The 26,685-nt window shown below is 42.7% G+C and overlaps 1 protein-coding gene across 2 annotated transcripts; it reads right to left on the reverse strand.

Annotated features, from left to right (window-relative positions):
• Positions 1-470: 470 nt before the first annotated feature.
• On the reverse strand, positions 471-13,343 carry GIMAP1 (GTPase, IMAP family member 1). 2 transcript variants are annotated; one of them, XM_080666030.1, is made up of 4 exons: positions 13,144-13,343; positions 12,511-12,548; positions 2,667-2,715; positions 471-1,717 (listed from the first exon to the last, which is right to left on the reverse strand). In XM_080666030.1, exons 2-4 carry the CDS (start codon positions 12,523-12,525, stop codon positions 852-854), a joined length of 930 nt encoding a protein of 309 aa, XP_080522156.1. In that variant the 5' UTR covers positions 12,526-12,548; positions 13,144-13,343; the 3' UTR covers positions 471-851. The 2 variants fall into 2 exon arrangements, with proteins under 2 accessions (XP_080522156.1, XP_080522157.1); XM_080666031.1 differs by lacking the exon at positions 12,511-12,548 and having other exon boundaries at positions 482-1,717.
• Positions 13,344-26,685: the final 13,342 nt, after the last annotated feature.

Genomic DNA, 26,685 nt, shown 5'->3' on the forward strand with positions numbered 1-26,685 from the left:
CATGGGACTCTTTTCCCCACCGTGTACCACCAACACTTAGTCCACAAAGACCTGTTTGCCCTTTCTTTTGAGATTGAAATAAAAATTTCCAAATTTCCTAATTTTTTTTTATTTACCCCTGAGTTGAAAAGCATACTCTCACCCTATGAGTGTATCAGCCAGTGAGAAAACTCCTCTTTGGAAGTATGCTTTCCACAGTGCCTCAGTGGCTCCTAGAGAATCAAGTCTGTGGTTAAAGTTTTCTTGGACTTGTAGAAGACCCTGCATTCACACTGTGAAGGGGTCTGAATGGAGATGGAGGGGGAGGTGTTCCTTCCTGGGACAGATGGACAGTTCAGTGTCTTGTCTTCTTGTCACCCCAATGTGTGTTTGCATTTGGGTGCGAGGTTTTTGCAGAAGGGGTTAAGAATGACAGAGCAGTGTCTGTTCAATGGTCATATAAGGCAGATGAACAAACATCTACAAATATTGATTTCTGTTAACACACAACGTGAGTGTCCAAAGCTTTATTCATGCAATTCAAATTCAATTGAAATAAATGGGTCTGGACTGAGGCTTTGTGTTGGCTCTTCCTTGGTCCCCTGGGGCGACCAGGGATGATACCAGGACCTGGGACAGCAGCCTGAGGTCAGTGGAAAACAGTCAAGAGCAACACTTGTTGGGCTCCTGTAAGAAGAACTCAGGGAGGACCAGGTCCCATGGGCAGGTTTGGGAGGTAGATGGGAGCGGGCAGGATTTTTGTCTTTGGTTTGGTAAGTTACTGCCAGTGAGAGACACAAGGAAAACCTGTGGGCCCCAGAGGCACAGACACCAGGGGAGAATGGTTCCAAGTCCTATTTAGATACACTCTGTCATTCAGGACGGACCTCGGCCACGGCCTGAGACCAGTGTCTGGAGAGCAGTACCCAAAGCAGGAACAGGATGCCCAGTAGTGTGGCTGTGCGCAGCTTCCAAGCCGTCACCCACCCACACAGTCGGCCCAGCAGCCCGCGCCTTTGTCGCCCCAACACGCGGCCTGCCAGCCTTTCTGCCACCCTTCTCAGCTGCTCCTCGGGGCTGGAGAAGGCCAGCTCCTGCGCCAGGCGATACACGTTGTTGGAGTAGGGTGCACCTGCGTGTTCCCGCACCAGGTGCTCTACTAGCACTAGCAGCTCCTGCACCTGAGCCTCCAGTTCCCCGCCTATCGCCCGGTTGTCGAAGGCGCACACACGGCCCCCGCATTCGGCCACCAGAGTCCGCAGTGCATGGTTGTCCGTGTCGCGCACGAACTCCTGCAGCGAGCCGCCCGCCAGGTCCTCCTTGCGAGTGAACAGCACGATGGTGCGCTTCACCACGTTGTCTCCAAAAAGATCCTTGAGTGCGCTCACAGCCTGCTGGTCCTGCGCCGTGAAGCGGCCCAGCTGAGTCACCAGGAGCAGCGCGTGGGGCCCAGGAGCCGATAGCAAGTAGCAGCGGGCTCGCTCCTGGCACCCTGGGTCTGTCTTGGGGACAAGGGAGCTTAAAAGGTCTGGGGTGTCCATGACTTCCACATGCCATCTGTCCCATCTTCGATTCCCCACTTCGCAGGTTCTGGTCACCGAGGTGGCTGCGAGTCTGGAGACGAAGTGCTTGTGGCCCAGGATGCTGTTCCCGGTGGCGCTCTTCCCAGCTCCTGCCTTCCCCACTAGGATGAGCCTCAGCCTGGGCTCCTGCAGGGCCTGCGTGGTGTATTCAGAACCTAGAGGACAAGTGATTTGTGAGCTTCCAAACCTTAAAGCAACGTATCCTGGTTGCCTGGACCCTGGAGCCCTTGGAAGAAGAACAACAGGGCCTCAACTCTGCTTTTCCAACCAAAGCCTTACTGAACTCAGAAGGATCTTCACCAAGTATCCCTGTCACCCTGGCTTCACCATGTTCACCTGTAGATACTCAACACCTGGAGGGCATTTCTCTAGGGGAACCCCTTCATCATTCCAGGCATGACCTCACCTCCATTATCCGTGGTGGTCCACACCCTACAGACCTGTCCCTAGTTGAGGCTTCAGTGGCCTCTGCCATACTTCTCCCAGATTCCAGCCCAGGGAAGATGGTCAGGAAGGGGCAGAAGCCTGGGGGTGAAGGACTATCTGGAGTCCCGGACAGTCTGGGTTTGACTCACAGTCCCGCCATCGGCCAGCTGTGCCACCTTGGAAGGTACTTTAAGTGTTAAACCTTTGTTCAAAAATGGGAATAATAGTATCGAGTTTCTTCTGGGGTGTTGAGAGGATTGGATGAGATCACCTCCCTTCTTCTTTCACTCCCCTTTTTTCCTCCCCTCCCTCTTAAACCTGCTGCCTGCTAATGAGACACCTGTTTAACTCTCCATCCTGGTTCTCTAACATTCTACCTGGTGAGTCACACTCCATCTATTGCATGATCTCATACCTTTTACATCCTCTTCTGTGGAGATCAGAGTAGGTTTATTATCCTCATTTTATAGTTGAGGAATGGAGGCGTAGTCTAGTCAAGTTCATATCTCCAAGATGGGCAGGGGCAAAGACCAAGCTAAGATGCCTATCTCAGGGCTCTTGCTTTTTCACTCCAGACACTTCAGAGAGCCTTTTGGGGTTGTCTGTTCAGTTGCTCCCATTCCCCTCATTACCCAGAACTCACACCTGGGGGAAAGTATGCAGTGCATGTAGTCTTACCACAGGCACTGTCTTCATCTCTTGCCATCTTCCATCCTCCCATGCTTACCTGAAAAAGTCCCAAACACAATCTGTTCATTCGTTCGTTCATTCATTCATTCCTTAAATAGGTATAACAACCTACATTGTGTCAGGCAAAATCCAAAGACTTAGTGACACAACAGTGACAAAATTGTGGTTCCCATTTCCCCTGAATTCTAGAATAGAGGGAAGAACTTTGGAAGGGCCTGGGCTGGGTTTGGACCGATACTGTGAGAGGGTTTGGTGACCTTGGTTTTGCCTTTTCAGGGATGTCAAATGCAAAGGGTAGAAGGGAGATTGTAACACTCTATGTCAGTGAGAAAATTTTAGATATTAAATTTTCCAATTAATTCTATGTTAGTGACCAAAGCTGTAGATACTAAGTCTGTTCAGGAGATTCAGCAGCCTAGGGAGACTTTGGAAAACCATGAGAACTGGAAAATTTGGCAGGGACAAGGGAAACACTTAGGATGGTTGGCCTGGGAGAAGAGAAGAGAATTGGAATTTTTGTTTTGGAAATTGGAGAAGAAACCTATGTCCCAGGTGATCTGCAGCCTCTGACTCTGCTCTGGGAAGTCAACTCACTGTTCTGTCTCAATGTGTCTAATTATGTTCAGTGTCCTGGAGAGACTGGGACACTCCCCTCCAACTCCTGACATCCCGCCCCCAAGTTGAGGCTTCTCCAAGTAAAGTGGCTCCAGCCAATCAGTCAGTATTTCATACAATTGAACATTCTGGGCTCACCAAGTCCCTGTGCACAGTGCAGTCTGTCCTCAGACTTCAGCCTCATGACAATGAAATCCCTCACTCACATGCTCCCCAGAGCAGAAACTGGACTTTCCCAGCTGCCTTGTGCTCTCAGGCCTATGACTGTTCAGCCTCCCTGACACTTTGTCTGAGTCCTGTCTGTGCGTCTCCTTCCATTTCTATTTCCACCCCTTTACGTTGTCCACCTGGTTACCACAGGTGATTGTGTTCTCTCCAGTTGGCACCACATAAGAAGAAGCAAAGGATGAGGCAGGCTGAATACCTTGTGAACTCCCCTCACTCCCAAAGACTTAAGTAATGTTCACCCCCATGGAAATCAACACAATCCCATGACTGACACCAGAGCAGAAATAGAGAAAGAGCCACAGAGGCAGTGCAAAGACCAGAAATTTAGCTAATGCAAGGAGTTCTGGCCATAGGAGATGAGAAGGTACAGGGAACTCACAGTATTATAGGATTCCAGGGAAGGAGGAATAGGGAAACTGAGACAGTTAAGTTAAAACAAGGCCAAAGAGTGTGGGCAATTTACATCCAGCTTGTAACCAACAAAACATTATCTTTCCCAGCCAAGAATACAAGAGCAAATGGTTAAAAAAAAAAAAAAAACAAAAAAAAAAACCTAATGAGAGAATGCAGAAAGGGAGGAGGAAAGGGAAAATGGATGAAAGGGCAGTTTTACTCTGGAAGCAGAGAAGCCAGCAGTCTTAAGGCTTGGCAAGATAAAGTTGCCAGGTGCTTCTCATGAATTCTGGGAAGGCCACAACAAAGTAAAAACAGGAACCTTGAGAATTAATCTGTACCAAAATAGTTAGCAGAGGAATTTAGTCAACAGGTGGGTATATAACACCTCACACCCCCACCCAACTTGCTCTTCAGATTATTTGAGTGTCCTTCTGTGCTTCATAAAACAGATTTATAGGTTTGCTTTTTCAATAAAGATGCATGCTTTAACAAATTGGCTTTTCAGAACGCAGTCAAGGTCTCTCGCATAAATTCATTCATATGAGGAGACAAGGATCAAGATTGGGAACAGCCCTCTCCCACTGACTCAGGGGGCTGTCCAGTAACACCATTCTGGTGTCTAAGAGAGGTGCCTTTAACAACAGTACCTGTGGGTAAGCCCTCTAGAACTTCCCAAAGAGTTTGGAATAGGATTTAGAAAGTTCCAGAGAGCAAAATCTGGGGTCACAAACACATACTGTCATAGAGGAATGGAAAACACATGGGATCTTATATGTTAAACCTCCAAGGGACCAAGTTTATTCACTTAGTCTAGGGTTTCCTGAACATCCTGTTTTTGGGAATTTCCTTCTTTTTGGTCAGCACCTCCACAACAGCTTGCATGATGTGGTTGTGGGTGAGCCACACAGTCAGCCAGCCTGAGAGGAGACTCCATCCATGAATGGGTCAATAATACTTAAGACTGAACTACAACAGAAGAACCCAAATAACTCAAGTTAGGGGCTATCCTGGAACACCCTGCTCAGGAGATCTAAGACCCACCACTGGGTCTCACAAAACACCTGCTACATAAGACCACCCCCAAAATTCAGGGAGGCATAGCAGTTTGATCTAATATGTAGAAACAAATACAAAATGGGAAGACAAAGAAACAACTCCCAAATGAAAGAAAAGGAGGCATCACCAGAAGAGGAACTAAATGAAATGGAGGCAAGCAATTTTTCAGAGAAATAATTCAGAGTAATGGTAATAAGGGTGCTCAAACAATTCAGTAAGAACTACAAGCAAATTAATATGAATAATAAAGAAATTAATGAGAATATTAAGGGACTTAATGAGAGCTATACCAACATGAAAAGAAAGGTTGAAAGAATAAATAAGAATCAATTGGAAATGAGTAACAACATAGCTGAAATAAAGAACACCATGGGAGGATTCAACAATAGACTAGAAAAAGCTGAGGACTAAATCAGTGAATTAGCAGACAAGGTAGGAAAAACACCCATTCAGAGCAGCAAATAAGAAAATTTAAAAAGCAGGAAGAGAGTTTAAGGGAACTTTAGGACAACACGAAACAACAACAACAACAACAAAATCCACTTAATAGGGGTGCCAGAAAGAGAAAAAGCTGAGCAAGCAATAGAAAACCTGTTTGAAGAAATAATGATAGAAAACTTCCCTGACTTGGGGAAGAAAAAGGTCACACAATCCAGGAAGCACAGAGAGTCCCAATAAAGATGAACCCAAAAAGACTCAACCAAGACACATCAAAATTAAAATGGCAACATTAAAGACAAAGAAAGAATTTTAAAGATTTCAAGAGAGAGAGACAGAAAGTTACCTACAAGGGAACTCCCATTAGACTATCAGCTTATTTCTCAATAGAAACACTTCAGGCCAGAAGGGAGTGTCATGAAGTATACAAAGTAATGAAAAGTAAGGGACTGAATCCAAGACTACTCTATCCAGCAAGGCTATCATTCAAACTTGAAGTTGAAATTGGGAGTTTCACAGACAAAAAAAGGCTAATGGAGTTTATTATTGCCAAACCAGCAATGCAAGGAATGCTAAAGGGACTGTTGTAAAAGGAAGAACTAGAAAGGGAAAAAGGAACACAGACATAAAGGATAAAAATGGCAACAAACAAGTACCTATCAATAATAACATTAAATGTAAATAGATTAAATGCTCCAATAAAAAGACACAGGGTAGCTGAATGGAGAAGAAAACAAGATATATATACTAACTACAAGAGACCTACCTCAGAATAAAGGACTCACACAGACTGAAAATGAAGGGATGAAAAAAATTTTCCAGTCCAATGGAAAAAAATAAAAAGCTGGGTTAGCAATACTCATATTGGACTAAGTAGACTTCAAAGTGAGGGCCATAACAAGAGATAAGGAAGGCCACTTCATAATATTAAAGGGCTATATATAACAAGAGGATATAACCCTGATAAACATGTATGCACCCAATATAGGAGCACCTAAATATACAATAAAATAGGGGTCCTCAAACTACGGCCCACTGGCCACATGCGGCCCGCTGAGGACATTTATCTGGCCCACCGGGTGCTGCTGCCTGTCCTGCTTAGCAGCCGACTAGTCCTGGGCCCACAGTGCGCATAGGAATTTGTTCATAGTTTTTTTTTTTTTAAACTATAGTCCGGCCCTCCAACAGTCTGAGGGACAGTGAACTGGCCCCTTGTTTAAAAAGTTTGAGGACCCCTGCAATAAAACTTCTGGAGGACTTAAAAGGAGAGATCAACAGCAATACAATCATAGTAGGGGACTTTAGTAGGGGACTTTAATACTCCAGTCGCTTTATAGGTCTTCTAGCAAAAAAATCAATAAGGAAACAGCAATCCTAAATTACACACTAGTTTAGATGGAATTAATTGACTTTTTAGAACATTTCACCAAAGCTATGGAATATACATTCTTCTTAAGTGCACAAGGGGCATTATCAATGATAGACCACATGTTTGGACACAAGCTAAATTTCTATAAATTCAAGAAGATTAAAATCATGTCAAGCATCTTTTCAGATCACAATGTCATAAAATTAGAAATCAGCTACAATAAAAACACTAAAAAACATTCAAACACATGGAGGCTAAATAGCATGCTGTTAAACAATGAATAGGTTACCAAAGAGATCAAAGAAGAAATAAAAAAAAAAAAAACATCCTGGAAACAAATGAAAATGAACATACAACAACCCCAAATCTATGGGACTCAGCAAAAGCAGTCCTGAGAGGGAAGTTCATAGCACTACAGGCATACCTCAAAAAATAAGAAAAACTTCTAATAAGTTATCTAACCCAACAACTTAAATAATTAGAAAGAGAACAACAAGAAAAACCCAGAGTAAGTAGAAGGGAGAAAATAATAAAAATCAGAGCAGAAATAAATGACATAGAGACAAAACAAAACAAACAAAAAACCAAACCAAACCAAAACAAAACAATACAAAAAATCAATAAAACCAAGAGCTAGTTTTTTGAAAGAATGAACAAGATTGATGAATTTTTAGCCAGACTCACCAGGAAACAAAAAGAGAGGACTCAAAATCAGAAATGAAAGAGGCAAAGAAACAACTGACACTACAGAAATACAAAGGATCATAAAAAAAATACTATGAATGACTGGGAATCCTGGATGCAATGGACATATTCTTAAAAAAGACAATATTCCAAAAATCAATCAGGGGGAGAAACCAAGATGGCGGCATAGGTAAACACCTAAACTGCTGCCTCGCACAACAATTTCAAAACTACAACTAAAAGACAGAACGGACACCATCCAGAACCACAGGAAAGCTGGCTGAGTGAAAATTCTACAACTAGAAGGAAAGAGGAAAGCTCACAGAGAATTGGAGGTACGGCAAAGGGGCTTTGTGCGCGCAGAGAGGAAGGGCGGCTGAGAGCCTGGCTGACTTTCTCTGGCGGAAGGGGGAAGGAAGCCTCCGACCGCACTGAACCCCAGTTCTGACAGCACTGAACCCCAGTTCTGGGCGAGCCCCTGGGGACCCACGCTCTTACGGGGGGAGTCTGGACTCTCGGGCGGAGACTCGAGCTGGGAAAGGCAGAAGTCTGAAGGCGCACGCGGGCCAGTGCGCACAAAGGCTGCGGAGGTTGCCACAGGCTTTCCCTAGTGGAAGGGAGTCAGAGGCTCCTGACGGCACTCAGCCCCAGTTCTGACTGCAGTGAACCCCAGTTGCAGGCGAGCCCCTGGGGACCCACGCTCTTGTGGGGGGAGTCTGGACTCTCGGGCGGAGACTAGGGAGCAGGGGAAGGCGGAGGACTGAAAGTGCGCACCGCGCGCTCGCCAGTGCGCACAAAGGCTGCGGAAGTTGCCACAGGCTTTCCCTAGTGGAAGGGAGTCAGAGGCTCCTGACGGCACTCAGCCCCAGTTCGGACTGCAGTGAACCCCAGTTCCAGGCGAGCCCCTGGGGACCCACGCTCTTGTGGGGGGAGTCTGGACTCTCAGGCGGAGACTCGAGCTGGGGAAGGCGAAGGACTGAAAGCGCACATGCGCGCAAGGGCAAGGCTGACAGGAAGCCAAAACTGAGACTCCACCCCATCCAAGCTGAGCACAGAGGCTATTGCAGTTTGGCAAGTCTAATCCTATAAGGCTGTCTCCAGCACCGAACTTCTCCCAGCATAGACACAGCTGATCCTTACAGCCAACTGGCCCGGAGGTCAATTCTTCCCAGTGATACCAACAACAATAAAGACTTAATTACAACAAGGCTGTACACACAGTCCACAAAGGGGTGCACCAAGAGTGTCCACCTCAGGTTAACTGGGGAAGCAGACCCACTGGGCCATATTGGAAACCTAGCACAAATATCTACCTTACCAACTCAGGGAATCAGTGAAAATGCGGGGTCAAAGAATCAGATCACAAACGAAAGAAATGGAGGAAAACAAACAACTGGATATAGAATTCAAAACCACGGTTATAAGACTTTTTAAGAATATCCTAGAAAAGGCCGATAAATATAACGAGACCCTCGAAGATATGAAAAAGGACCAACTAGAAATTAAACATACACTGACTGAAATAAAAAATATTATACAGAGACCCAGAAACAGAATAGAGGAACCCAAGAATCAAGTCAAAGAATTGAAATACAAAGAAGCAAAAAACACTCAACTGAAAAAGCAAAAAGCAAAAAAAAAAATCCAAAAAGTTGAAGATAATGTAAGAAGACTCTGGGACAACTTCAAGCGTACCAACATCAGAATTATGGGGGTGCCAGAAGAAGAGAGAGAGCAAGATACTAAAAACCTATTTGAAGAAATAATGACCGAAAACTTCCCCCACCTGGTGAAAGAAATAGACTTACAAGTCCAGGAAGCGCACAGAACCCCAAACAAAAGGAATCCGAAGAGGACCACACCAAGACACATCATAATTAAAATGCCAAGAGCAAAAGACAAAGAGAGAATATTAAAAGCAGCAAGAGAAAAACAGTTAGTTACCTACAAGGGAGCACCCATACGACTGTCAGCTGACTTCTCAACAGAAACTATGCAGGCCAGACGGGAGTGGCAAGAAATTTTCAATGTGATGAATAGCAAGAACCTACAACCAAGATTACTCTACCCAGCAAAGCTATCATTCAGAATTGAAGGGCAGATAAAGAGCTTCACAGATAAGAAAAAGCTGAAGGAGTTCATCACCACCAAACCAGTATTATATGAAATGCTGAAAGGTATTCTTAAAGAAGAGGAAGAAGAAAAAAGTAAAGAGAAAAATTATGAACAACAAATACATATCTATCAACAAGCGAACCTAAAAATCAAGTGAATTAAAAACCTGAGGAACAGAATAATCTGGTGAATATAATAGAATCAGGGGCATAGAAAGGGAGTGGACTGATAATTCTCAGGGGGAAAGGGGCATGGGGGGTTCATGAAGAGAATGGACAAAAATCATACACCTATGGATGAGGACAGTGGGGGGGAGGTAAGGGAAGAAGGTGGGGTGGGAAATGGGTGGAGGGGAGCTATGGGGGGAAAAAGGAGAAATAATTGTAATAATCTGAATAAAGATTTATTTAAAAATAAAATAAAATAAAATAAAAAAAAACACAAAACAAACAAACAAAAAAAAACCAAAAATCAATCAGGAAGAATCAGAAAACCTGAATAATATGATAACTACTGATGAAATTGAATCAGTAATAATAAAAAATACCTTCCAGCAAACAAAAGCCCTGGTCCAGACGGCTTCACAGGGGAGTTTTACCAAACATTCAAAGAAGAAATAATACCTATCATCCTCAAATTATTCCAAAAAATTCAAGAGACAAGAACACTTTCAAGCTCTTTCTATGAGACAGTATTATCCTAATTCCAAAACCAAATAAAGACACTACAAAGAAAGAGAATTACAGGCCAATATCCCTGATGAACAAAGATGCTAAAATCCTCAACTAAATATTAGCAAATCAGATCCAGCAATACATTAAAAGGATCATACACCATGACCAAGTGGGATTTATTCCAGGGATGTAAGGCTAATACAGTATTCGCAAATCAATAAATGTGATACATCACATAAACAGATTACAATACAAAAAGCATGTGATCATATCAATTGATGCAGAAAAGTCATTTGACAAAATTCAACACTTTTTTTTTTTATAAAAACTGTCAGCAAAGTAGGAATAGAGGGATCATACCTCAACATAATAAAAACCAGATATTACAAAGCTGCAGCCACTATCATACTCAATGGGCAAAAACTAACACCATTCCCTCTATCCAGCAAGGCTATCATTCAAAATTGAAATTATTTGTCATCTGCAAATAATAACAGTTTGACTATAGCTAAGACTTCCAGTACTATGTTGAACAAGAGTAGTGAAAGTGGTCATCCCTGTCTTGAATAGGAACAAGTCTTAGCTATAGTGATCAGACAAGAAGAACAAGTAAAAGGCATCCAAATTGGAAAGGAGAAAGTCAAACTGTCATTATTTGCAGATGACATGGTATTGTACATAGAAAACCCTAAAGACTCCATCAACACACTACTAGATTTAATAAATAAATTTGGCAACATAGCAAGCATACAAAATTAATGCAGAAATCAATGCCATTTTTATACATCAATAAGAAACTCTCAGAAAGAGAAACTAAAAAAACAATCCCTTTTACCCTTACAAGAAAAAAATTAAGATACTTAGGAATGAATTTAACCAAGGTGGTAAAAGACCTGTACTCAGAAAACTATAGGACATTGAAAAAAGAGATAGAGGAAGATATAAACAAGTGGAAGAATATACCATGATCATGGATTGGTAGAATCAACATAATTAAAATGCCCATACTACCCAAAGCAATTTATAGGTTCAATGCAATCCCTATTAAAATACCAATGACATATTTTACAGATCTAGAACAAACACTCATAGAATTTATATGGAACCAAAAAATACCCCTGAATAGCACAGCCATCTTGAGAAAGAAGAACAAAGTTGGAGGAGTCACAATACCAGATATCAAGTTATACTACAAAGCCACTGTGTTCATGACAGCCTGGATCTGGCACAAGAACAGACATATAGACCAATGAAACAGAACAGAGACTCCAGAAATTGATCCAAGCCACTATGCTCAATTAATATTTGAAAAAGGAGGCAAGAGCACACAATGGAGTAAAGATAGTCTCTTCAATAAATGGAGTTGGGAAAATTGGACAGATACATGCAAAAAATGAAACTAGACCACCAATTTACACCATATACAAGAATAAACTCAAAATGGATAAAAGACTTAAATGTAAGAGGTGAAACCATAAAAACCTTAGAAGAAACCATAGGCAGCAATCTCAGACATCTCTCATAGCAACCCGTTTACCAATACATCTCCTAGGACAAGGGAAACTAAGAAGAAAATAAACAAATGGGACTATGTCAAAATAAAAAGCTTCTGCATAGAAAAAGAAGCCATCAACAAAATGACAAGAGAGCCCAGTGCATAGGGAACAGGTTTGCCAATAATACATTTGATAAGGGGTTAATCTCCAAAATATAAAAGGGTCTCATACAACTTAACAAAAGGAAGACAAAGAATCCAATTAAAAAATGAGCAAAGGACCTAAATAGATAGATCTCCAAAGTGGACCTACAGATGGCCAAGAGATATATGAAAAAATGCTCAAAGTCACTAATCATCCAAGAGAAGCAAATCAAAACGACAATAAGCTATCACCCCACACCTGTCAGAATGGTTGTCATCAACAAATCAACAAATGACAAGGATGTGGAGAAAAGAGAACCCTTGTACACTGGGAATGCAGATTGGTACAGCCACTGTGGCAAATGGTATGGAGATTGCTCAAAAAATTAAAAATTGAACTCCCATTTGACCCAGTGATCTCACGTCTAGGAATATATCTTAAGAAATCAGAAACACTAATTAGAAGAATATACACCCCTATGTTCATAGCAGTTTGATTTACAATAGCTAAGATATAGAAATAGCCCAACTGCCTATCAGAAGATGAGTAGATAAAAAAACTGTGGTACATTTACACAATAGATTACTATGCAGTTATAAAAAAGAAAGAACTCTTACCTGTTGCAACAGCATGGATGGACCTGGGAAGTATTATGCTAAGGGAAATAAGCCAGTCAGAGAAAGGTAAGTATCACTTGATCTCACTCATATGTGGAATCTAATGAACAAAATATTTCCAGAGACATAGAAAGGTGGAACAGACTGTTGGACCTCAGAGGGAAGGTGGGGGAGGGTTGGCGGGTGGGAGATCAACCAAACTTGTATGCATATACGCATAACCTATGGACACAGACAATAGGGTGGTGAAGGCCTGGGGTGGGGTGGCAGGGGTGGACTAGAAGAGGTCATTGGGGGAGTAAAGGGGACATATGTAATACTTTTAACAATAAAGATAAAAAAATAAAAAGAAAGAAATCTCTTTGCCTTGCCAGATATGCAGGTGAGGAGTGTTTGCTGCCTTCTAAAGCCTGTTTTGGCCCCTGCAGGAGAGTGAGCGAGCAGACCCTTTTCTTCCTTGTTAGGGAAGTACATTAGGAGAGGGCTTAATCTGAGCAAGAAGGTGGGTATCCAGGCTGGAGGAGATGCTTGCCACTGCTCCTGAAGCTGCTGTGTATGAAACTCGGGCATCCTTACACACCTGGGAGTGTGGAGTTATTCTTTCTAGATCCCACTCCCCTTCCTGGTACCTACTAGAATGGAGGTGCTCACTCAGCGAGCTTCTTGCAGGCACTGAATTCTTCCTGGTCCTCACAGCTCCTACTTTGCTGCTGGCTCCCTTTCCCTGCTGGCGTTCACCTTTCCTGCAGAATCAGTGACAGGCTCTGAGGCTGGCACAGCAGGCCCTGACTTACTGCTGTCCTCTGGTTGTGAGTGCAGCAGGCTCTTCCTCCCAGCACATGGGGAAGTGTCCTGCCTCTTAGAACTCAGAGGCAGGAAGTCCAGGGAGGGGGGCCCAAGGGTGACAACTTAAAGAGACAGGAACATTCACCACTGAGGCAGTGGGATGGGCAGTTTCCACTGGGAAACACAGCTTTGGACTGCAGTGATGTTCTCAGAAGGTCCCTGTGACACCAGCGCTTGTCCCCTCAGGGGCTATAACCTCAGGATAGAAGAGCATATTAGATTTACAAGGCCTGTTTTCACTTCTAGCCTTGATCACGAATCTTAACTGCTTTTACCTTTTAGGTCATTTCCTATAAAATGGCCTCTTGAGAGCCTCCTTCCCTGGGACAGTGCCACCAAGGTGGTCCTGGTGCCAGGAATCACCTGCAAAGTCTCCTGGTTCTCAAAGGAAAGAAAGGCCTTTTCACTATTAAAAATGGGAGAATAGGGAGAGGATGAAAACTGTCCTTCAGTGTTTACTCCAGCCATCTCTGTAGGTCTCTCTCCCCAGAGGGTCATGAGAAATGTGAGGAAAATAGCTAGTCACTACATGGATGGTTGAGGCTACAATAGGATTATGCTGATAGGGGGTCTGACCTGGTTAGGTCATTATTAAGGATGTGACCATGCCTAGCTCACTCATACTCTTTGGAGTTGACTTTGCCTATATATAGTGAGGAGTTACACTTAATGTGAAGCTAATCGGCTGGGGTCTGATTTTCACTGATTTTTGCAAGCTCCTTGTCTCTAGTGAAGAATTCAACTCCCACTGAACTCCACCTGATTTTTCACCATCAGCTTTATTGAGATATAATTGACATGTAATATTGTGTTGATTTGATTCATTTATATATTTGCAAAAATTATCACTGTCATTGTGTTTGCTAACACTTGCACCACATCCCATAATAACTATTTCTTTCTGTCCTGAGAACGTTATAGGCACCTCTCACTGACATCAGAGAGGTGTTACTGGACAACCCCCTGAGTCAGTGAATTTATATGAGAGATCTTGACTACATTGTGAAAAGCCAATTTATTAAAGCAGTTAAAGCATGCACCTTTATTAACGAAGCAAAGTAAGCAAACCTATACATCTGGTTTATGAAGCACAGAAGGGCTCTCAAATAATATGAAGAGCAAGTTGGGTGGGGGTCTGAGGCATTAATATACCCTCCTGTGTATAGGTCTCAAAATTCCTCTGCTGAATATTTTGGTACAGGTTAATTGTCAAGGTCCTTTAAAATTTTTTGGTGTTGTGGCCTTCCCAAAATTCATGAGAAGCACCTGGCAACTTTATCTTGCCAAGCCTTGAGACTGCTGGCTTCTCTGCTTAGGGAGTAAAATGGCCCTTTTTCACTTTCCTTTTTCCCAGTCCCTTTCTACATTCTCTCACTGGGGAGGTTTTTTAATCATTTTCTGTGTCCTTGACTGGGGAAGATAATGGTTTGTTAGTTACAAGCTGGATGTAAATTGCCCACACTGTTTGGCCTTGTTTTAACTTTCCTGTCTCAGTTTCCTATTCCTCCTTCCCTGGAATCCTGTAACATATTTCCCCCCTCAGAGACTTCCATACCTAGAATCTTTCTGGGTTGATGAGGGAGAAAGGTCATCTTCCTTAACTACTTCATGCTGCTAAGGGGTGTTGACCCTGCCGCATTAGGGTATGGAAGCCTCTTCCTGTCTGACCTAAAGGAGACACGGGAATGGCATTTGAGACTGGAACAGAGAGGCTGTTGGTTGATTTTTCTAAAGTAGGGATGGGCTGGAATTCTTGAAGCAACATTATCTTGACATGGAGTTGCTGTTTCCTAGAAGTTACAAATTTGACAAAGAGGTTTGTGGACAATTGTATTAGTGCCCAGCCATTATATTACTTATCTGTAACAGGTTTTTGTTTCATGAAGAAGAGCTTGAGGCCCTAGCTGATTTGGCTTAGTGGATAGAGCATCAGCCTGTTGATCAAAGAATCCTGGCTTCGATTCTGGTCAAGGGCTCATACCTTGGTTGCAGGCTCCTTCCCTGCCCGGCCCGGCCCTGGTCGGGGCATGTGCAGGAGGTAACCAATCGATGTGTTCCTCTCACATCCATGTTTCTCTCTGTCTTTCCCTCTCTCTTCTACTCTCCATAAAAATCAATAGAAAAATATCTTCCATTCAGGATTAACCCCTCCCCCATCAAAAAAAAGGGCAGCTTGAGGTCCTCGATGGGTTCACAAGAATAGGTCCCAGGTTGAGGTTCCTGTGGGAACTTATAAGAAACAGATTTAATTTGAGAGCAGTAACCCTGTAACTTTTCCTTTAGGTGTAGTTTTTATTTCATGAGACCTATGGGTAACGTAGACACCTAGTACTTTGAGGTTTTTGTCATAGCTTGGCTAGAGTCCTTTTTCTCTAGCTATGGTTTCTTTCCTTTTGTCCTTATTTGTTTTATTTGATATACCTAATTAAGGTTCTGATTTAGGATTGTATCTCCTCCTGGTCTGTAAATGTGATGTTGACTATGATGACCAGTTATTTTATTAGCATAAGCCCTTAAACCTTCTATTAGGTGTTATTTTTCATCTACAGTGTAGCAGTGGAAGAGAACAATTTGTAAATTTCTCTGTTAAGTTGTAAGTCAATGTCAAGTGACTAAAACCATGTGTGAATTTGCTAGCGTTCTCAGTAAACCAACCAAGTTTTTCTTTGTAAAGGGCCATTGGTAGAGTGGCTTGTGTAGTAGGTGTCCTTATATAAGTAGTCCCACTTATTTACTTTTGCTTTTGGTGTCAAATCCAAACCATCACTGCCAAGACCAATGTAAAAAAGCTTACCCCCTTTATGTTTTCTTCTAGTAATTTTATGCTTTTGGGCCATATGTTCAAGTCTTAATCCATTTGGAGTTGATTTTTGTGTATGGTGTTAGATTGGAGTCCAATGTCATTATTTTGCACATGGCTATTTAATTTTGTTATAAATTAATTGACTGTTTATTTCTGGGGTCTCTGTTTTTTTTATTGATCTATGTGTCTGTTTTTATGGCAATGCCACACTGTTTTGATTAATATAGGTTTGTAATATAGTTTGACATTAGGATGTGTGATGTCTCCATCTTTGTTATTCTTTCTTAAGTTATTCAGGAACTTTTGTGTCTCTATAAAAATTTTAGGATTTTTTTTTCAATTTCTGTGAAAAAATGCCATTGGAATTTTTTTTTTTTTTTTTTTTTTGGTCAATCCTCATCCGAGGATATTTTCACCATTCATTTTTAGAGAGAGTGGAAGGGAAGGGAGGGGGAGAGACACAGAGAGAGAAACATCAATGTGAGAGAGACATATCAATTTGTTGCCTCCTGCACACCCCCCAACTGAGGCGGGGGATTGAACCTGCAACTGAGGTATGTGACCTTGACTGGAATTGAACCCGCAACCTTTCAGCCCATGGGCTGACACTCTAACCAGTGGGAAAACCAGCTAGGGTGCCATTGGAATTTTGGTAGGAATTGTGTTGAATCTGTAGATCACTTTGAGTAGTATGAACATTTGAAAAATATTAATTCTTCCAATCCATAAGCACAAAATATCTTTTCATTTATTTGTTTCTTCTTCAAGTTCTTTCATCATTATTTTATAGTTTTCAATATATAGGTCTTTCAACTCCTTGGTTAAATTTACTCCTAGATATTTTATTCTTTATGATGTTACTAGAGGCCTGGTGCATGAATTCATGCATGGATGGGGTCCCTCGGCATGGCCTGCGGGGATTGGGCCGAAACTGGCAGTCCAATGCCACCTGCCATTCCTGCATGCCACTCCTGCTCATCCTGGCCCTGCTACGCCTGCTGCAGGCTCACGCCCAGTCAGTCCTGATCTGGAGAGGCTCGCGCTGCTGCAGTGGTGTTCGCCAGCTGTGTTCCCCAGCCATGAGCCCTGCACCTGGCGCCTGTCCTGAGGGGAGTGGGAGGGGGGCCAGGATGTTATTGGTCCTCCAGGCAGGTGGTGGGATGCCCTTGCCAGCTTGGGATCCAGATCCACCCTGCTGACGTTTGTGTCAGTTGTCAGGAGCCACCTGGCGGCTGCTTTTATATCATTTCTTCCTTGCGGAGCATCTAGGGAGGGGAAGCAGCCATGGTGCCAAGGCCGACTTCCAGGAGGCTGGCAGTGCTGTTCGGATCATGCTGGCAGCGCCTGTCCATCAGTGCCTGGCCCATTCTCCAGAGATTGGGAGATTGAACTTTCAGGACTACTGAGTGGCTGCCGCCGGACTGGTGGGCCACCTGGAAGGGTTGGTCAGCTGAGCAGCACTCTCACTGTGGGAGTGCACTGACCACCAGGGGGCAGCTTCTGTGTTGAGCGTCTGCCCCCTGGTGGTTAGTGTGCATCATCGTGACTGCTTGACTGGTCATTCAGTCATTTGGTCGCTTAGGCTTTTATATGTATCCTATATAATAAAGAGGTAATATGAAAATTGACTGTCACACCCTCGCACAAGATGGCCACCCCCATATGGTCACAAGATGGCTGGCAGGGGAGGGCAGTTGGGGTGACCAGGCCTGCAGGGGAGGGCAGTTGGGGCGATCAGGCCTGTAGGGGAGGGCAGTTGGGGGCAATCAGGTCGGCAGGGGAGCAGTTAGGCATTGATCAGGCTGACAGGGGATTGGTTAGGGGGTGATCAGGCTGGCAGGTGGTTAGGGGCAATCAGGCAGGCAGTCAGGCAGGCAGGCGAGCAGTTGGGAGCCAGCTGTCCCGGATTGTGAGAGGGATCCCAGATTGGAGAGGGTGCAGGTTGGGCTGAGGGACACCCCCCACATTACACGAATTTTGTGCACTGGGCCTCTAGTAGATTATAAATGGGATTATTTTCTTAATTTCTTTTTCTGATAAATCACTATTAGTGTATGAAAAGCAACTGATTTTTTAATATTTTCATATTGATTTTATGTTCTTCAAATTTACTTTTCATTTTTCAGGTTTTTTTTTTTTTTCTGGAGGGGATGGCAGAGTCTTTAAGATTTTCTGTAAATAATATCATGTCATTTGCAAATAAAGACAATTTTACTTTTTCTTTTCTGATTTGGATGCCTTTTATTTGTTTTTCATGCCCAATTGCTCTGGCTAGGACTACCAGTACTATATTGGATAAGAGTGGTTATCTTTATATTTTTTTCTTTCCTCTAAGTATGATGTTTGCTATAGGCTTGTCATATATGGCCTTTATTATGATGTTAGCTGTGGGCTTGTCAGATATGAGCTTTATTATGTTGAGGTAACATTCCCTTCTACCCAGCTTGTTCAGAGTTTTTATCATGAAAGCATTTGTCAAATGCTTTTTCTTTGTTTATCTTTTATATTGCTAATGTGGTGTATCACACGTACTGAATTATGGATGTCGACCCATTCTCATTTTTGAACAGTCCTTTCTTGCCTAATTGCCCTAGTTAGAACTTCCTTTACAAAGTTGAAATGAAGTGACAAGAGTAGATATCTTATTTCTGATCTTAGCAGGAAAGCTTTCAGTCTGTCATCATTAAGTATGATACTAGCTGTGGAATTTTCATAAATTCCTTTTAGCAGGTTGTAGAAGTTTCTTTCTCTTCTTAGTTCACAGAACTTTTTTTATTATGAAAGGGTGTTCAGTTTTGTCAAGTGTGTTTTCTAAATCCAGTGAGATTATCAGGTATTTTTCTTATTTAGTCTATTGATACGGTTTATTACACTGATTTCTGAATGTTAAACCAATATTGCATTCCTGAGATAAGTTCCACTTGGTCATGATATGAACTCCTTTTAATATATTGCTGGATTCTTTTTGCTAGTATTTTGTTGAGGATTTTTGCATCCATATTCATAGGATATATTGATATGTAGTTTTCTATTTCTGGTTTGGTATCAGGACAATACTGGTATCATAGAATGAGTTGGAATGTTTTCTTCCTCTTCTATTTTTTGGAAGAGTTTGTGAAGAATTGATATTCGTCTTCTTAAATGTTTGGTAGAATTCACCAGTGAAGCCATATGGGCCTGAGTGTTACTTTGTAGGTAATATTTTTCTTATTAGTAACTTAATCTCTTTATGCATTATAAGTCTATTTAGATGTTCTCTTTTTTCTTGAGTCAATTTTGGTAGTTTATGAATTTTTCCATTTTACCTATGCTATCTAACTTGGGAAACATAAGATTGTTTATAATATTTCCATATAATTGTTTTATTTCCATAAACTCAGTAATAATGTCCCCTCAATTCATTCCTGACTTTAGTAATTCTCTATATGTTTTTGGTCAAACTTGCTAAATATTTGTCAATTTGTTGATATTTTCTAAGCACCAAGCTTTATTTCTTTATTTCTTTATTTTGGTTTTCTGTATTATTTTTATATTCTCTAGTTCATTAATTTCCACTGTATTCTTTATTATATTCTTCTTGTGATTGCTTTAAGTTTCATTTGCTGCCTTAATCACTGTCTTAATTTGAAATTTTAGGTTATTGCTTCGAGATCTTTCTTTTTTGTTTAATATAGCTACATATATTTCCAGATAAAAGTTTTCCTGTAAGTGTTGCTTTAGCTGCACCCATAACTTTTGCTATGTTGTTTTTCGTTTCTATTCATCTCAAAGTGTTGATAATTTTCCTTTTGATATATTCTTTGATTTATCAGTGTATTTTCAGTTACCAATTGCTAACTTTACTTCATTTTGCCTGGTGAACATACGATGTTAAACTTATTGAGGCTTATTTTATGACCTCACACATGGTCTATTTAGGAGAATGTTCCTTGTGGATTGCAGAAAATGTGTATTCTGATATTGGGTGGAGTGTTCTAGTGTTAGACCTACTGGCACCACATCTCATCTTTGTTGCTTAGTTGCTTTATGCGTTATCCAAAGTGGGATGTTGAAATGCACAAAATTATTATTGAATTGTCTCTTGTAATGGCCTTCATTTTGAAGTCTGTTTTGCCAGATATGAATATTGCTACCCCAGCTTTTTCTTTTCGTTTCCATTTTCATGGAAAAAATTTTTTCATCCCTTCATTCTCATCCTGTGTGAGTTTTTTGTTCTCTGTAGACAGCATATATTTGGGTCATGCTTTCTTATCAATTCAGCTACACTATGTTTTCCATTGGAGCATTAATCCACTTACATTTAAGGTTATTATTGATAGGAACTTATTTATTGCCATTTTAATTTTTTATGCCTATGTTTCTCTCTCTCTATTTATTCTTCTTTTCTAACAAATATATTTTTATTGATTTCAGAAAAGATTGGGGAGGGAGAGATAGAAACATCTATGATGAGAGAGAATCATCTATCGGCTTCCTACTGCATGCCACTTACTGGGGATCAAGACCACAACTCAGGCATGTGACCAGGAATTGAACCATGACCTCCTGGTTCCTAGTTGATGTTCAACCTCTGAGACACATGATTGCGCTATTTCTTCTTCTTAGTACAGAAGTTCTTTTAGCATTTCTTGCAATGCTGGTTTGGAGGTAATAAACTCCTTTATCCTTTATTTTTTATTTTTTATTTTTTTTTTTTGCCTGGGAAGCTCTTTATTTCATTATCTATTTTGAATGATAGCCTTACTGGATATAGTAGTCTTGGTTTCAGATCCTTGCTTTTAATACCTTGTATACTTCATACCATTCCTTTCTGGCTTATAGAGTTTCTGATGACATCCTATGAAAGCTCCTTTGTAAGTAACACATTGCTTTTCTCTTACTGCCCTTAAGATTCTCTCTTTGTCTTTAACTTTTGGAATTTTAATTATGATGTGTCTGGGCGTGGACCTCTTTGGATTCCTCTTGGTTGGGACGCTCTGTGCCTCCTGAACCTGTGTGACTTTTTCCTTTTCCAGGTTAGTGAAATTTTCTGCCATTATTTCTTCAAACAGTTTCTCTATCTCTTGCTCAGTTTCTTCACTTTCTGGCACTCCTATGATGTGAATATTGTTATGTTTCATGGTGTCCCAAAGCTCCCTTAAGCTGTTCTCCTGTTTTTAAATCATTTTTTTTTTTTGGTTCTCTGATAGAGTGATGTTTTCTACTGTGTCTTCTAACTCACTGACTTGATCCCCTGCTTCCTCTAATCTGCTGTGTATTCCTTCCAATGTGCTCTTTATTAGTGCTATGTCATTCTTCATTTCCAACTGGTCATTTATCATGATTTCTATATCTTTTCTCAATCTGTTGAGCATCCTTGTAATCATGATTCTGAACTCTATATCTGATAATTTTCCCATATCCATTTCATTTAGCTCTTCTTATGGAGAATTCCCTTGTTTGTTCATTTGGGGCTTGTATTTTTTTGTCTCCCCATTTTGGCTGGCTGTTTGTGTCTGTTTATTGGGTACTGTGTTTCCCCGAAAATAAGACATCCTCCAAAAATAAGACCTACTTACAGGTTTCCTTCTGAGTGAAATATAAGGCATCCCCTGAAAATAAGGCCCAGACTCTGTCTCAGAATGAAAATTAATTTACCATAAACTGGTCGCTAGGGCTGCCCCGACTGGTGTCTAGCAACCAGTGACATTACGCGGAGTCCTGACGTCACTGCTGTGTGGAGGCGGAGCAGAGGTCAGAGTGAGCGGTGAGCGTGGGGCAGGAGAGAGGAGGAGACTTTCACAGATGTATGTAGAAGAACAGGAGGAGTAGAGTGGACGGGATGCGGCGAAGGTGGTGAGTGCTGGTCTGTCTCTGGTGACACTACCTGATGCTCGCGGCCGCCTTCATGATGACTGAAGGTTCTCAGTCAGTGGCAGAGCCTGCTCCAGCCCAGATCCAGGCCCCAGCAAGCCCAGTGACAGTCCCCAGGCAGGCCCCAGGGGGTAAATGTCTGATAAGGGGGTAAGGGAGATGTCTGGTGAAGGTGTTCAGTGGCACAGGGGTGGGGGGAGGGGGATCACTTAAAATGACACAGGAGGATCAGAGGGGGCAATCAAAATGACACAGGAGGATCAGAGGGGACAATCAAAATGACACAGGAGGATCAGAGGGGACAATCAAAATGACACAGAAGGATGAAAAGGGGTTACTAAAATGGTAATCCCCCCTCTGATTCTCCTGTGCCATTTTGATTCCCCCCTCTGATCCCCCCTGTGTCATTTTGAGTGATCCCCCTCCCCCTACCTTGATACCCCAATTCCTTTTTTTTACCCCTAGAAATGAGTGCAAAAAGAAAAAGCTACTCCGTGGAGTACAAGAAAGGAATCGTGGAAGACTCTTGGGCCCAAAATCTTACTGCTTTCTGCAAAGAGAAGATGTTGAGTATCCGATTGGTCTGAAAATGGCGAGCAGAGCATGGTAACCTCATTGAACAAGTGGACAAGGGAAATGCTAAAAAGTGCAAGTGTGGATCAGGTCGGCAACCATTATTTTCTGAGCTGGAAGACCTGATCTGTGAATGGGTTGTTGACAGGAGAGCAAAGGCTTTGGTTGTGAATAGGGCTCAGATTCAAGAATTTGCCCTTGCAATGGCACCACAGTTTGACATAGCCCCCGAAGACTTCAAAGCATCACAACACTGGCTGGAAAATTTCCTTCAGTGAAGTGAACTGTCTTTAAGAAGATCTACAACATTGTTTAGGTTGGAAGATACTCAAATTATTAAGCGAGCACTTGCATTCAAGTCCTTTATTGATGATGCTGACTTCTCTAAATACAATCTTTCCAACATGATTGCTATGGATGAAACTGCAGTGTTTATGGGCCAATCATCTCAAACAACAATTGAACAGCGGGGTGCCTCCTTAGCGTACATTCCCTCCACTGCTTACGAAAGTGCACGTGTTTCCTGTATTTTGGCAATTCATCTGGATGGCACTAAAATCCCACCTTTAATCATTTCTAAGGGCAAGAAGGAAAAGATTGAACTTGTTTTGGGCATTTTTATTCTTGAAACTGAAAAAGCCTGGGCCACACAAGCAGTTATAAGGAAGTGGGTCGATTTAATGCTGCCGCTTGTTATGAGAGGGAGCCAGAGAGGTCTGCTAGTCTGGGATGCAGCCAGCACTCACCGCGCTAAAGACATGAAGACATTTCTTCATGAAAGAAAAATAGATCAGATAATGATTCCCGCAGGAATGACGGCCTATCTCCAGACTCTTGATATTGCAATAAACAAGCCATTCAAAGACAATTTGCGCATGGAAATTAATGACTACATTGAAAATAGAATGGAGAGAAATCAGCGTGGAAACTTTGTGAAACCTAAACTGCAAGAGGTTGTGACTTGGGTGAAGAATTCATGGGAGAAAATCACTGACAGTTGCATTGCAAATGCACTGCGAGCAGGCTACCTTGACAAGAAGTACTCATTTAAAGACAGTGCTATTGCTAAACATGAGAGATTTGGTCCACTGATTCTGAAAGAAATGGAGTCACAAGAAATTCACCAGGAAATTCAGGAATTGGATTGTTATGATGATGTTCCAGAAGATGATGACATGATTGTCATTGAATAAATGAGTAAATTCTTGATACTGTAGGATTCACAGTTTGTCTGGTTTGTGTTGACAACTACCGTACTATCGTACCATATACAGGTAATAAATTTCCTTTATTTTCATTTAACAATAAATGTGTACCGTATTCTTCTTCATGGAAAAATAAGACATCCCCTGAAAATAAGACCTAGCGTGTCTTTGGGGGCAAAAATTAATATAAGACACTGTCTTATTTTCGGGGAAACACAGTAGATCTGCTATTACTCCCAGTCTATGGTGCAGGATAATTTCAGAAGCTGATTGTGACTGGCCCTGAGTACCCTGTCAGGAGCTATCAGCAATCCACAGCATGTGGCTCCCACTGCTGGGGCTGGGTGCCCTTGGAACAGACCAAGATGTGCACCAAGATCTGCTTTTCATAACCACAGGTTTAGAAGGAGATCAGGCAAAGTTTCAAAGCCTCCAGAGATCTGCCTCTGCCTGCAATCTGATTGTTATTCTCAGAGTCTTAATTTGCCTCAGGCTATTGACCACAGCAAGTTGTAGACTCCACAGGGTGGGGTCAGAGGTTTTCCAACTGGGTGGGGCAATTGTTTCCTCCTGATGCAAAAGCTGCCTGGATGGTAAATGTCTTCTTGAGAAAGATGTCCTCTGCAGTATGAGGGAATGGCATCATAGGAAGACAGGTGGCTGTCTTCTAAATAACAATCTCTGAGACTCCCAAACCTGGATTTTCCCACAGAGCTCTAGTCCATTCTTCCCTCTCTCTCTCAGAACCCAATATGAGTGGCTGCACACAGTTTTGTGCATTGGGCTTTTAATAGGGTGCCTGCATTTCCAGCCATCGCCTTCTGTCAGATAGCTACCCCACTGCTTTTCACCAAAAGATGTCATGTGGTCACCTTTCTCAGTTCTGGTGCTCTGGGCTGAGGGGGGGGGGGTGTGCAGCTTGGTGTTTAGACCCCAGAGTTCTCAATGGGAACCCCCCACAGCTGAGATATCCCTCCTGACCTTCAGCTGCTGTCTGTGGGAGCCCAGCCCGACCTTTCATGCTTCCCCACTTTCTACCAGTCTCTCTGTGATCTTGACTCGATGTCTCTGGTTATCAGGGTTCTCTCCAGCTAGTCAAGTGATTTTTCAGATTTTTTTTCTGTATTTTAGTTATAATTCCAGTTTGGCCCTGGGAAAGTGTCAGTGTAACTTTTACTTAATCCACTGCTATTTTGGATTGAATTGCTTATTTCACTTGGCTTCTGTATTTTTCCCACCATTTTATTGATTCTTTCTCTTGCTGCTTTAAACCTACCATTGAGCCCCTGTAGTAAAATTTTCATTTCAGTTCTACTGTTCAACTTCAGAATTTCTATTTTGTTTTTAAAAAATAACTTCTATTTTTATTGACATTATCTATTTGATGAGGTATTATCATCATAGCTTCCTTTGTTTTTTTAAGTGTTATTTCCTTAAGTACTTTAATGATATTTATAATTGCTGATTTGAAGCCTTGCTTTTAAATTCAATATATTGGCCCTCTCACAGGTAGTTACTTTTGTCTGATTTTTCTCCAGTATATGGGTCACAATTCTATGTCTTACAGTTTTCACTAAAAACTGGGTATTTAAAATAATGTAGTGCAGCAACTATGGACAATGTTTTACCTTCTGCTTTTCTAGGCCTCAATTTGCTATCATTTGCATGTTTGTTTAGTGACATGGCTGGACTCTTCTGGGGAAGTCTATTTCATCTGCATTGTGAAACCTCTGATGATGCTTCTCAGAAGGCACAGCCTTGGGATGTCACCTTGAATGACAATAGTCTTGGCAGTGCTTTCCTTGTTTGTCTCTTTCCTTAATCTCTCTGTTAAGCTCTGTGTCTCTATTGGTATTATACCCAGCTGTTAGGTCTATTAATTGCCAGCTGATTGCTCTCCTGTTTTTGACAATGTCTTTGGGCATAAATTGCTCCACAGTTTGATATAATTAAAACTAGAGGCCTGGTGCACGAAAATTCATGCACTTGGGGTGGTCCTTCAGCCCAGCCTGCACCGTCTCACAATCCTGGACTCCTCGGGTAGGGTCCCTAGGCCTGGCCTGAGATCAGTGCCTATCAGGGCTTTCCTTCCCTGGGCTGCAGGCAGTTGGCCCCACCCCCGCCACTGCTACTGCTTGACATCTGTGCAGCGCTGCCCCTCCCCTCCCCTGCCACCAGTGGCCTCCTTATGCAGGCGACAGGCTGGGGTGCAATGGCTTGGCTGGCCTGGGCCTCCTGCTTTCTTTGCTGGGGGGCAGGGCCAGCCCTGCAAGGGGCCGTCTGCCTACCTGATCACCCCTAACTGCTCGCCTACCTACCTGATCACCCTTAACCGCTGGTCTGCCTACCTGATCTCCCCTAACCACTCTGCCTGCCTACCTGATTGCCCCTAACCACTTGCTTGGGGGTGGAGTCAGCTTAGTGAGGGGCCGTCTGCCTACCTGATCACCCCTAACTGCTGGTCTGCCTACCTGATCACCCCTAATCACTCTGCCTGCCTGCCTGATTGCCCCAAACCGCTTGCTTGGGGGCAGGGACAGCCCAACGAGGGGCCGTCTGCCTACCTGATCGCCCCTAACCGCTGCTCTGCCTACCTGATCACCCCTAATCACTCTGCCTGCCTGCCTGATTGCCCCAAACCGCTTGCTTGGGGGCAGGGACAACCCAGCGAGGGGCCGTCTGCCTACCCGATCGCCCCTAACCACTTGCCTGCCTACTTGATCACCCCTAACTGCTGGTCTGCCTACCTGATCACCCCTAACCCCTCTGCCTGCCTACCTGATCACTCCTAACCCATCTGCCTGCCTACCTGATCACTCCTAACCCCTCTGCCTGCCTGCCTGATTGCCCTTATCCACTTGCTTGGGGGCGGGGCCAGCACTGACTTCCGGTTGG

Source organism: Plecotus auritus (assembly GCF_963455305.1).
Source record: "Plecotus auritus genome assembly, chromosome: 4".
In the NCBI taxonomy this organism is placed as follows: Eukaryota; Metazoa; Chordata; class Mammalia; order Chiroptera; family Vespertilionidae; genus Plecotus; species Plecotus auritus.

Excerpts from the sequence above, each read along its gene's own strand:
- GIMAP1 (XM_080666030.1), bottom strand. Across the intron at positions 1,718-2,666 it reads AGATGAAGACAGTGCCTGTG|GTTCTGAATACACCACGCAG; the intron begins GTAAGACTACAT and ends CTTGTCCTCTAG.